Below are 13,563 nucleotides of genomic sequence, written 5' to 3'. Positions count from 1 at the left end.
TCCTACATAATAGTTGCCTTTGTCAGTGTTGAAGTTATAACTGACTTTGAGATACATTAGTAAATAGCATGGTTCAGAATAATTTTATTGAAATCACCTGAGCTATTAGCGGAAATTTATAAAAGTCTGAACTGCTTATTTGGTCTCTTAGATATCTATCCAGTCCCAACCTTGATCCCATTGTACCCAGTTCCACACCACGGGGCATGCTCTAGGCAGCTGCTAATGCATATTCACTATCCCAGGGTTACATTGGTTATAACCAATCTTATATATAATATGAAGTCAAATTGTTAATTGAACTTTTTCTTCTAAAACCTATGGCACTGATATAAGTGGAAGGTTTAAATCTTTTCGAATTCCTCAAATGAAAAGCCAGTCACTGTGTAATTTTCTTAATTTTCTTTGGATCCCACTAACATTTTACATTCTCTATTTGGAGCTGGGTAACATCTCACAGAATTTCAGCAGCACTCGTCAGCTTTTCCAGAAACTTTCATGGGTGTGCATCACTTTATTGCATTTCCACAGAAGCTCATGAATACTTATGAAACAGAATAAGCTGTATAAAGTTTTAACTACTTAGAAGAAATAGCTAAAGTAGATCATAAAACATACAAATAATACATGCACACAATTGATGTAGCATTTAACTGAGTTTCTTTTTTTTTTTTTCCAGATGTTTCTATCAGGCTTATTGTCGGTGATGGCACTTTTTGGGTCAATTCTTTGCTTTGCCATATCAGCAGGTGGTTTGTTGAATGGACCTTTCTGTTTATACAATGTTTTACTCCCTAATCAGACAGAGATCCAGTTGTGGGACTATCCTTTTGCAGGTTTTGATAATATAGCCTTCAACAACAGGTACAATATATTTTGCTTCTTATCTTCCCTAGGTAATCTATTCTGAAAAGAAAAAAAATGGTTCTGCTTTCTTGGACAAAAGGCAATCATATCATTGCATTTGCACTGCATAACACACATAAGAATCCCTATGTTAACTTTGTAGCTAGACATCTTTACAATCTAATAGATTCTTATTTACAACCTGACTGTTTAGCCTGACATTATTGACTGGCCATGTTTTGATCAAATACAACAAACATTTATAGTTTAGTTCATTTTTATTTGATGTAATGCCTTTATTGGCTCACAAACCAAAGTGGTTTATACAAACTTACAAAACAGAATATCAAAGAAAGGAACAACAATAGCAATAGGAAAGTAATACCATCCATACAAGAGTCAAAGGAAAGGTCTATATAGGAAAAGGGATAATAGGTGATCAACTCGGTCTAGAAACCTCCTCCCCCACACACACACTTGAATTTTCAAAGGCCAAATGGAACAGGTATGTCTTGAGTGATCCTTAAAGTGCATTTATAATTCCACAAAGACAAATGTTTCTGTTCCCAGTATAGGCCAGACCAAACATAGCATGGGGAGTACCCTCCAATCTTTATACCAACATTTTCAAAGACATTTTGGACTAGATTCTATATATGGCACTTGAAAAATTGGCGCTGAAAATATTTCTGCCTAGGCGTATTCTATAACCCTGCATTTAAATTTTTGGAATGCCCATGGCCTGCCTAGAGCTATGCCCCCTTTCTCACAGCACGTATTAGAATTTATGTACACCACTCTGCAGAATATGCCTAGCAAGTTGTGTGCATAATTCTAATTGATGCCAATTAGCAGTGCTATTTTGTAGGAAAAAAGGTATTGGTACTCATTATGGGCGGGGCCACCACCTATGGCTCTGCTCCCACGATAGCCACACCCCTTATACCAACCATGATGCATATAAACAAATCTAGAATATAACCAGATTTGCACGTGCAATTTTGGTCATGCTATATAGAATCTGGGGGGTTTATTCCTAAATTATTTCAATCACTGTTGTGTACATTCATATATTATTATTTGGCCATAGTGTTTTCCAACAAGATCCTGTATCTAAAATCAATTTTTAATTTGCATTCTGAAACCAGGGCTGAAAATGCTTCTTAGAAATTTACAGTACATGAAATAATTGGAATGCAGAATAGGGCCCAAATAAAGGAGCTCTTTTGCTAGAGGGCAGTAAGTACTAACGAGCGCTTAGTGCGAGCAAACAAGCAAAATACTGCAAAGTGCTTTGATGCTTTTTGTGGTATTTTGCCTGTTTGTGTTATCCAGCTAACAAGTTCACATTGACATGTGCTAACACAGGGTTAACACGGGAGCATTTAGTGCTTCCTAAAAAGGAGGTGGCAAGAAAATGCTCAACTTTAATGTCCTGGTAAATCTGGGCTTAGCACATAGGAAAATATGTGCTAAGCCCAGATTTCACTGCACCTTAGTAAAAGGGCTCAAAAGTAAATCACTTGCTGTTTAAACATGTTAGCATGATCAGAAGATCAGCTCTGGCTTTCCGGGCTTTGGTGCCTTTTAATTCTTGCCTTTTCCACCATTTTTCCTGTAAATTAGTGTGGTCTTGAGAGGAATTCAAATACAGAACACATCTATACTGATCACAGTTTAGTATACCGAGGCTGAATATGTATACCAAAACATATATGTTGCATGCTGTCATCTTCAAATCATGCAATGCCCTCTGCATGAACTCAAATGCATGGGAGCCAACGCAGAGGGAGACTGAAGGGCAACCATTTCAATCCTTGCAGTTGCATGAGGGTAATTTCATAACAGATTGCCTAAAAATAATTCGAAAATAGTGCCATTTTATCTAGCCTTAGAACTATCCCTAATTGAGCACAAATGCTTTGCACACATTTTTACCTGCTCTGAGGAGGTATAAATGTGTGCGAGTCTCTAGGCATGTATATGTGTATTTTATAAAATGTGTGAACAGTGAAGCTCTACCCCACTTCACCCCTGTCACGAAACATGTAGCCGCCCGCCTGGGATTACCTCGCGGCCACTTAGAGGGTGTATCCCTAACACAGCTCAGGTCTGCCTGCACCTGCCGCTTATGCTTTACACTAGCACCTTCCTCCCACTAACTGCGTCACAACCACCTCTGGGCGAGTCTCCCGCTCTCCAGTTATCCCCAGTGATTTCTAGGTTACTGGAGCCACACTCCCAGTGGTCCCACAGTTCCCAGAAAGCACTCACAGACACAACACACAAACCACCAGGATTCTTTTTCAGTCCAGACAGAGGCAATAAACTAAATAAAAATGTCTTAAAAATTGAACAGTGGAACAAAGTGCAATTAGCAAACAATAACAGGTTACTGAAATATGGATCAGTTATAACACTAACTAAACATTTGCATACTGTCTAAACAGTACCTGGGAAGATCAGTTCATAGAGCCTCAGTAAAGAGATCTGTCTCTCTTTTCTCCCTGGCTAAGACTGAAGCAACAACTGCTGAGTAATTTCAAACTCCAGGCCAATCAGAGCCCAGTCAACAAGTTTTAAAAGTATACTGCTCACAGTACTGTAGATTCACTTTTTCACTAAGTGAAACTAAAAGAGGGCATGTACTTTTCTATAACAGCTTTAACATAAAACATGCACCACCTGCTGGCCAAACTTGAGAAATGCACTTCAAGAGTTAATAAAGGCAATTTTACAGGCTTAAAACATACAGTTCTGTCACAGCCCCCATGAATGTCATGCATAGATTGCAAAATGGTAAGTATTCTTCACATTTGTGTATCAGAAGGTTCCAGAATTATTATTATGGAGGAGGGGTGCTTTTGTCAGATAGTAGGGACAGTTTATTTCTCACACTTATTTATCGCTACTCTGCTAATTTGTAGATTATATCACATTTCTAATCTGGAATACTTCTTTCATTCTAGTGTTCAAAATTATCTGGAAGATCGTTCACTCTGGGATTCTGTGTGCATTGAGCCCTCAAGAGTTGTGGTCTGGAACATTCATTTCTTCTCTGTTCTTTTGGTTATTAACGCACTTGAGACTTTCCTGTCTTTGATTCAGATAATAAATGTTTTTTTTGGCTGCTTGTGTGGCCTTTGTGATGAGAAAAGTGTATCCTCCTCCTAAGAATTTTCATGTTTTAATATGTCATGACATGTATACTGTGAAAGGGCCCTTCACTATTATTGCATCTGTCTTTACTAGGTTTGGAGTAGTATCTAATCCCATCGAGACTTCAATTTGGCTGAATACACTGGAAAATTTGTGAGCGTATTTGTTTAAATTTTAGCATTCAATGAATTTTAGAGGAGGAGATCATGAAATCCACTCTTAAAGCTAGAAACAATGTAACAAGTGCACTTCATTACTTAATTGAAGTCCCAGGTTATCTTTTCATTGTGGCGTGTATTTCTAGTCTGTCAGATTCCAATTGTAGTGCAAATTTACCACCCCCTGGTATTTGCACAATGTACATAATGTGATATTTAGGGACATAGTTATCAATGTGGTCTACTATTAAGATGTATTATTTTAGCACATGTCCTATTTTATGTAATAAGACCTAGTTACTAGTAACTGGGATTAAAAGTAAAATAACATGTCTTAACGGTAGCTCGCATTGACAACTTCTCCTTTTAATTTCAAGTTGACAGTACCAGGTGAACATTGCAGTGCTCCAAACCAAGGATTAGAGTACAAAGCAGCATACCCAAAAAAACTGGCATACGCATGTTGCCAATGAAGTAAATGGACTCCCATGATCCCATATCCAAGATGGCAAATACCATTCTAACATACTTCATCTGGATGTATTCTACAAAAATAATGACCACTGAGTAGGAAATGAGCAATGGTCCACTTGTAGAATGTACCATGCCTGAGCCTTTAAGTGATCCCAGCAACATACAAAAATCTCAAGGAGAGTATAAACACATTACTCAAAACTAACTCCTTGGCCTAGAACACATACTATAACAGTATAGATAGTGCCTATTAAATCACACTAAATTATTTAGAGGTGGAGAAGCCAATCAGTAAAAATTGTATGTGATGGTACTTGTGTTCACCAATCATATTAACAGTAGGTCTTATGCATGGATGAACAAGTATCATGTGGATACTAATAGTGACATGAGTAAAGCTGTTGTATTACTGGATGACTCGACGGGTGTGTTAAAGAATGTGCTGCTCTCTCCCTCCATTTTTTTTTTACCCAGAGGAGGTGAGGCCCAGGGACATCAACAGCACCAAATCAAGAACAGGGGCCTTTATCATTATAACATTGACAAATGGACAGGCCTACAAAAGAGGTCCCACAGTCCTAAGCAGCTTTAGTGGTCAACATTTCTGGCATTTTATTGTCAGCTGAACCACAAGCTGTTCTGCAGGAAGGTCTTGTGTTTATTTGTACTATGTTACATGGTCCATTTTGCGCAAGACAAGATATTGCGCATATTAGAAATTTATAGGGGGGGGGGAGATCCTTCTTTGTTTTGAGCTCCATCTAGATGGATACCCCCTGGTCCTATGGATGACCACATATCAACTTTCAAGGTTCTCAGGGACCTTCAAGTGATAGCAAATAAAAAAGCAGCATTTTCAGTCATTTAATTTATCTAAGTCTCAGTATCAAGCCCTGTCGACTCTTAGACAACATCTGGATATTGTAATATGTCACACTGATAAGGGCAGTGCTCTAGTCATCTGACACACTTAACAATACATGGAGGAAGCAAAGAATAAGTTGACAAATACCAGATATTATCAACAGTCGACTGTTGACCCTACGGAGTCAGTTAAATTTGAGATAATTGTGATAGTTTCTGAAGCTGTGGGGAGAGGATATATTACTAAAGCAGAGTCTAGGTTTCTAGTTAAGGAACATCCTAAAGATCCAATTTTTTATTTGGTACGCAAGATCTATAAATTTATCATTAGACCTCTTGGTCATCCTATTATATCTATTATTAGTCCTCATGGCATGATACCACAGTGGTTCATGCCATGATAACATCATGACTAGACAACTGTAATGCGCTGTACACTGGCCAAACCAAAAACAGTTTGTATCATTTCCAACTAATTCAGAATGCTGCAGCACGACTGATAGAAGGCTGCAAGTGGCGTGACCACATCACACCCTTCCTGCAAAAGCTACACTGGCTAGCAGTACCTTACAGAGCCAAATTTAAAACTCTGATTTTCAAGGTCCTCAGTCAAAATTGGCCAGAGTACTTAAAGAATAAGTTAGTCCTTTACACATCTTTAAGACCTCTAAGGCCCTCTCAAGGATCATCACTATCTGTACCCAGTGGCGTAGGAAGGGGTGGGGCGGTCCGCCCCGGGTGCACGCTACTGGGGGGTGTCGGCTCCGCTGGTTCCCTGCTCTCTCTGCCCCAGAACAGGTTACTTCCTGTTCCAGGGCAGAGAGAGCAGGGAACCAGCGGAGCCGACGCAGCTCCCAGCGACGTGCATGGGGCGGAGCGGCCCTCCCACCCATCCCCTTTCCTACGCCAGTGGTAAGAATGCACTCTGGGGGGGGGGGGGGGTGTGCGTGCTGAGGGGGGTGCGCCGTGCTGCACCCGGGGGGGGGGGGGGTGCGCAGCTGCGACCCGCCCCCGGGTGTAAGCCGCCCTCGCAACAGCACTGTCTGTACCCTCATCAAAACAAATTGTATGATGTGATACCCATCAGCGAGCCTTCTCAGGAGTAGCCCCACACTCTGGAATTTACTCCCAGAGCGGCTCCGTATAACTTGAGACTACCTCTACTTCAGGAAGCAGGTGAAAACCTGGCTCTTCTGCCAACCGTTTAATACATAGGGTGACTTACCATACACACATTCTGCAACTGGGCTACCTTGCTTCACATACTGTAACTTAGATCAGTTCCTTGTCTCTTGCTTAACTATACAAAGAACTTGCTTTGATTTTAGCTAACCATCAAATTATCCCAACTGACTCTGTACCACACATCTTGTTCCCATCATGTATCTGCTCTTGGTCCCTTGGCTATATGGTAAAAGCCATGTTGTAGAAACTCTTTAGCATTATATCTATGTTAGTTGAATGTTCTAATGCATGTATCAGTAGTATTATGCTAACATTGTATTATTTGTCTATTAGATTGTAAGCTCTTTGAGCAGGGACTGTCTTTCTTCTGTGTTTGTACAGCGCTGTGTACACTTTGTAGCGCTCTAGAAATGTTAAATAGTAGTAGTATTATATCTCTGGTATTTGAATTCCAGTGCTATTAATTGTGTATATTTTTGATACTGTTTCACAGTAGTTCTATTATTAGGTTTCAATTTACTGTTTTCAAGTTTACTTCATTTATTGTATTTATGTTTATTCTTGGTTATTTTACTGTTGTTATGCTGTTAACAAAATTGTAAGTTTTATGTTAAACTGTACCTGCTGTGCACCACCTTGGGTGAATCTCTTCGTAAAGGCAGTTAATAAGTCCCAATAAATAAAATATCCCTTAGAGATATGGTTTTGGAGCCGTTATCCAAATTTGTGGATTATTTTTTGAAACCTTATGTATGTCAAACACGTTCATATATTGTTACAGCCTGCTCATAAAGAAAAAAGTAGACAAAGACTGAGACTACATGTGATTTGTCTTATGTAGTTTGTCGTATTATGTCTCTGCCAATTGATCTACATGGATCCCACTACAAGAAAGATTAAAATACGATTAGCTGAACCTTGGAGTCGTTTACATACTGCTACCATTACAGCTCCTCTTGTACAACATTTTTTAAAAGAAGGGCACACTTTTGATCAAATTCAATGGTTCATCATGGAAGAGGTCAAGGAATCAGTGGTTGGTGGCAATCAGAACCACTGTTTGGCCATTTGGGAACAATATTGGATATTTCATTTGGAAGATGCTACACAGTTGGGATTAAATGAGTTGATTGAATGGAACACTATTATTTAGGCACTGGGGTCTTTTTGTATAGGACAACATATATTCATTTGATAAAATTTTATTTGAAGATTGCCTTCATGCTGCCTGTGCTCATGGTTGAGTTTTCGGAGGCAGTATTTAAAAGGGCATTTTATGCTTCAGTCCAGTAAACCCTTGTTCCATGGATTATGCTTGCAATTGTTTATTAGCACATTAAAATTATGGTTAGTTTTTTTGGAAAGCTGAAACACTGATGCAGGTCTCTGAAAAAGGAATCAAAATGTACCTTGTTGGACCATGGTGTTCTCTACTTACCAGCATTTTAGATAAGTGACTGTTGCACTTTTATTGACACTGAGGAACTTAGTTCACAGTATTGAATGTTTGATAAATTGAGCACTTGAGACTGTTTTTTTTTAAACATACAGTACAATACTTATCATTGAGCACAATTGGTTAAAGGTTAAACATTGAAAAATTGGAGGAGCCTGATCTGTATTTCATAAACAGGCAAACAGAGCTTCACTCAAAGTTTGTCAATTGTTTATAGTGACAAGAATGGTAAAGTGTCAGTGAACACAAGTACCATCATATACAGTCTTCACTGATTGGTTCCTCCACTTCTAAATAATTTAGTGTGCTTTTTTTTTTTTGGTGCTATCTATAGTGTTATAGTATGTGTTCTGTGCCTTTAAGGGAGCAGGCCTGTTTTAGTCTGACTTGGCCCATATGAGATTTTTAAACTCCAGGTAGTTCATTCTGCGCCAATCTAGAATTAAGCCTGAATTAATTTCAAAATGATTTGACCTTTATGTCTAGCTCTTCCATCTTCGCTCTGCAAGTGACTTAGGGATGCAGTTATCAATGTGGGCTACTATTAAGGTATGCTATTATTCCACTAACTTGTGTAATTTTAGAACAGATCCCATATTACAAAGAGACGAAACCTAGTTACTAAATAATATGATTTAATGGTAGCACAGGTTGATAACTTCTCCCTTGGTTGGAACAAGAGCTGGTACTTTTTATGTTAAGTCGGCCATTCCATACACTGAACTCTTATGGCATACTGCAGGTGGTTTATGGAAAGGGATAGGGCATACACTGCTTAGCACAATGACTTGCACTCACAGAATCAACTGAAAAGTACCTCAAAATGCAAATGTGAGAAGATGGTTTTCTGAATTCTACCATGAAGATAACAGTCGCACATAGTATTTTGGGTAGGCCTTAGGTCAAAAGAGGTGGGCACACAATTCCCTCCCTCCATGTTTTTCACCCCTACCTCTGCCCTAGCGATCCCAAGGAATAAAATAAATATCTGAGCTGGTGGGGATCTCTAAGCCCCACCAGGTGAAGACAAGTGATTTCCCACCCATTACCATGCTGGCCACTTCTCTCCTCCACACACTCGGGTTTTCACGCATGTGTGAAAACCAAGCATGCACACAGGGTGGTGGTGGTGGGGTGTTGGTGCAACAGCAATGGGTGGAAAGCGCTGCTAGCTGTAGCAGGTAGGGAAATCACTTCTGGTCACCAGAGGACATCTTGAGCTGCAGGGGCTTAGGGATCCCCACCAGCCATAAGTGTGCCAGACGTTTGGGTGTGTCCAGGCCTACTTAGGCCCATAGATAAACTTCTACTGAAAATGATAAATAGTGCTATTTGCTAACTACACAAATGAGTTAAACTATTAAAGTTCTATTTATTTATAATTCAGTTTTATGGCTTTTTTAAAATATTCCTATATAATCTTTAGCTGTCAAGGGTATTAATTGCCTCCATAGGGGAAAAGATATGGTTCTAGGATTTTCTGGTACAGGAATGAATTAATGGGTGGCCATGTTTACAACGAACAAGTAGCATAAGATAGTACTGACTTCAAAGAATTTCTTGTACTTAAGTATAAAGACAAATTCAGTAGAGAAGATTTGCTAAGCACACTCTGCACATGAGGCATCCATGTGTAACAGGACTGCCAAATGGAGGAACATTCTGTGTCCCTGCTCCAGAGATGTGCAAGTCAAAGATAATGAAGGAGTGGTCTATTCTGGGAAAGTAGCCCAATAGATTTGAACCTTTAGCTTTTGGAGGGAAGTATAAATCCCAGAGTTAAGGAAGGAGTGGGCTTTTTCCCCTCCCCAGAGCAGACCAAGATGGAGAGATGTAAAATTGCATATGGGGGGAGGGGTAATTTTTTAAATAAGGCTCCAACATTGATGCGATGAAAATACGTTAATGATTATAATTCCAGCATATACTCTAGAGGAAAAGAGGAATAGGGTGCTATGATATACCTGTTTAAATATGTAAACGGTATTAATAAGCAAACTAATCTTTTTTTGACCTGGGGAAGTGGTAGAACTAGAGGACATGAGTTGAGGTTGCAGGGTGGTAAAGTAAGAAGCAACATCAGGAAATATATATATATATATATATATATTTTTTTTTACAGAAAGGGTGGTGGACGCTGGAATGCCCTCCTGGAGAAGGTAGTGAAGATAAAAATGTCAGAATTCAATGTCAGAAAAAGTGACAGATTTCAAGAACGTGTGGGATAAATGTAGAGGATCCCTTTATAGAAAAAAGAATGGAATTCAACTAAAACAAAACTTAAATGATCTCATAGCTGGAGTGAGCTTTGATGGCAGCTCCAGAGGTTGGCAAATGGGATCAATGTCAGGCAGACTTCTCTGATCTGGGTCCTGTGAATGAAGTGGAGGGGCATTTTCGAAAGGGACATCCAAGTTGCGATTTGGACATCCTTGCAAAACGGCGAAATCTAGCGACGGGGAAAACGGTATTTTCGAAACAAGATGGATGTCCATCTTTCATTTCAAAAATACCATCAGGGACGTCCAAATCCTTCAATTTCGCCGTCCCTAGATTTGGCCGTCCCTAGACATGGACTTTTCTGATTTTCAGCGATTTTCGAAACCAAAGACGTCCATGTAAAAAACGACCAAATGCAAGCCATTTGGTCATGGGAGGAGCCAGCATTTGTAGTGCACTGGTCCCACTGACATGCCAGGACACCAACCGGGCACCCTAGGGGCACTGCAGTGGACTTCAGAAATTGCTCCCAGAAACATAGCTCCCTTACCTTGTGTGCTGAGCCCCCCAAAACCCACTACCTCCAACTGTACATCACTACCATAGCCTTTACGGGTGAAGGGGCACCTAGATGTGGGTACAGTGGGTTTCTGGTGGGTTTGGGAAGGCTCACTGTTTCCTCCACAAACGTATCAGGTAGGGGGGGATGGGGCTGGGTCCACCTGCCTGAAGTGCACTGCACCCACTAAAACTGCTCCAGGGATCTGCATACTGCTGTCATGGACTTGAGTATGACATCTGAGGCTGGCACAAAATATTTTTAAAGATGTTTTTTGAGGGTGGGAGGGGGTTAGTGACCACTGGAGGAGTAAGGGGAGGTTATCTCTGATTCCCTCTTTACGTCATCATTTTTGGCGCCATCTCCCAAGGTTTAAATCCATGTGAAATCAGCGGCGCTCACTTTTGCGGTTCTCACTAAACCGACGGCATTTTCTCAAGACACTTGAAACCATTCTTCCCGAGGGAAACATTTCACAACTTGATTCAATCAATATTACTAAGTCATGTATACTACTGCATTTATGCGGGATGTAAAGAACAAATCATAAACTTCAAACTGCTCAAAACATGGCAGCCAGGCTTATTTTTGGAAAAATGCGATTCGAAAGTACCAAACCCCTCTGAGAAAAATTGCACTGGCTCCCAATCAAAGAATGTATTGAGTTCAAAATCTGCACCCTGATTCATAAAATCATCTACAGCGAAGCCCCGAGATACATGACAGACCTCATAGACCTACCAACCAGAAACGCAACAGGATCAACACGAATATACCTAAATCTCCATTACCCAAGCTGCAAAGGACTCAAATACAAATCTACTTATGCATCCAGCTTTTCCTATATAAGCACACAACTATGGAACACATTACCACACGCCATGAAAACAACGTATGACCACCTAAACTTCCGGAAATTACTAAAATCTAACCTGTTCAAAAAGGCATACCTTACTGATCCAACTTAAATGCCTGAACCCTTCAACACAACAAAGCCAAAGCTTGTACTGGACAAAACTTAACTCTTCCTCCCTACGATTCCTCAAGGTGTTTGTTACACATGAACTTTATTTGACCACATCACTTTGTATTTGTTCATACCGTAATTTGTGATTGCCTTTTCGGTACTATGTAAGCCACATTGAGCCTGCAAAAAGGTGGAAAAATGTGGGATACAAATGTAACAAATAAATAAAATAAATAAATAAATAATCGGAACAGGGCCGTAATGACATCCTCAGCGCGAAGACGTCCATCTAATGACGTCCCCACAGGGGGCGTGTTAGAGACGTGTTCTGGGCGGCGTTACGAGACGGGCGCCTCGAATGTATAACGGATAGCGAAATGGTTTCGCATGGGTGGGAACATGGGCGTCCTTAGTTAGACCTGAAATAAAAGCGACCAGGGTAAAGGGAAGTCGTCTTCAGACCCATTAGCAATTTTGTGGAGTATGAGAGTGGCGAGATCGTTGCTGGGAAAGAAATTTGAGAGTTGTTCAGTGCCCTGTTACCTTTGTCTGTGTCCCTGGTTAATGCTCTATCTGCCCTTCAGTATGCTGGGGCTGGTGCCCACTAAGACCAGCTTCTGTGTCTGACTGGTGTCATCACCTGCATAGCAAAAGGGGCGGAAGTGTGTTGGTCAAAATAACCCAGTTTTGTTTTGCAGCATTCATATACATAGCCCACATGTGAAGACCCAGGAAACAGATGGTGACGAATGGCATTATCAGGCAATCACAGATCTGATTGTAGATGGTACAGAGCTGGAGACGAGTACAGTGCACTTTAGAGACTGATGTGCAAGGGAGTCACACAGGTAGGTGGGTAGACATAGAACTGTGGAAGGAGTGCAGAGGACACAATGAAATTACCTTTGCGGGTGGGTGACTGTTTTGGTGCCATTCTGACAATGGGATGCAAAAGTTCGAAAATACTGAGAAGGATGTCCCAAGGACGCCCATGTAAGAGCGGAATTGGTGTCCCCAAGATGGATATCCTAATTTCGATTATCGGCAAAATCCCTAAATGTCCCCAGCTGCTCTGCCGATTTGGGCGTCCTCATTTCGATTATGGGTGGGAACTATGGATGTCCCCAGCTGTTCTGTGTTTTGGACGCCCTAATTACGTTCCCAGCTGCTCTTCTGGTTTGGAAGTTTGCATTCCCTTTATTGGCACCTCTTTAAAATTGTTACAAGAAATGATTTATCTTGGGGGAAGAGCTCTAGAGCACACACTAATGTTTATAATTTTTAATATATATATTTAATTCTCCACCAGTTGCCGATTAAAGCAACAATAATCACAATTGCAATGAATTAAATATTATCTCTGTTGAAATGCAGTGTCCTGCGTTTCCAGATTTAAAGTCATGCACCCAGGACACAAAGACCATCTATTTAGCTTCAGAAAAGGTTTATTTAAGGTACAAATCATGTAAATAATATTGCAAACCAAACGAGAGGTAGCTCTTACAGATCTTTACAGAGAATCTGTACTTAAGTAAGGTAGCAGGGTTCTAAATCAGAAGTTATAACTTACAGAACAGTCTTTGTTGTAGAGCATGCTGTGGTCCAGCGAGGAGCCACAGAGGCAGGTGGGCTGCAGGTCCCAGGAAGATGCAGGATAGAAGAGAAAAAAACTGGC

General features: G+C 40.4%; 1 protein-coding gene across 1 annotated transcript in view; it reads left to right on the top strand.

The window, feature by feature from the left end:
• The window catches only part of TM4SF19 (transmembrane 4 L six family member 19), a 95,631-nt gene extending 91,611 nt beyond the window's left edge, over positions 1 to 4,020 (top strand). The window contains exons 4-5 of the mRNA XM_030215635.1: positions 680 to 864; positions 3,816 to 4,020. Coding sequence (XP_030071495.1) covers positions 680 to 864; positions 3,816 to 4,020 — 390 coding nt within the window. The remainder of the gene's footprint in view (positions 1 to 679; positions 865 to 3,815) is intronic.
• The last annotated feature ends 9,543 nt before the right edge of the window (positions 4,021 to 13,563 follow it).

Source organism: Microcaecilia unicolor, chromosome 10 (assembly GCF_901765095.1).
Source record: "Microcaecilia unicolor chromosome 10, aMicUni1.1, whole genome shotgun sequence".
Classification (NCBI taxonomy): Eukaryota; Metazoa; Chordata; class Amphibia; order Gymnophiona; family Siphonopidae; genus Microcaecilia; species Microcaecilia unicolor.
The sequence above is the reverse complement of the archived record's forward strand: the minus strand, read 5'-3'. Positions and strand labels throughout refer to the sequence as shown.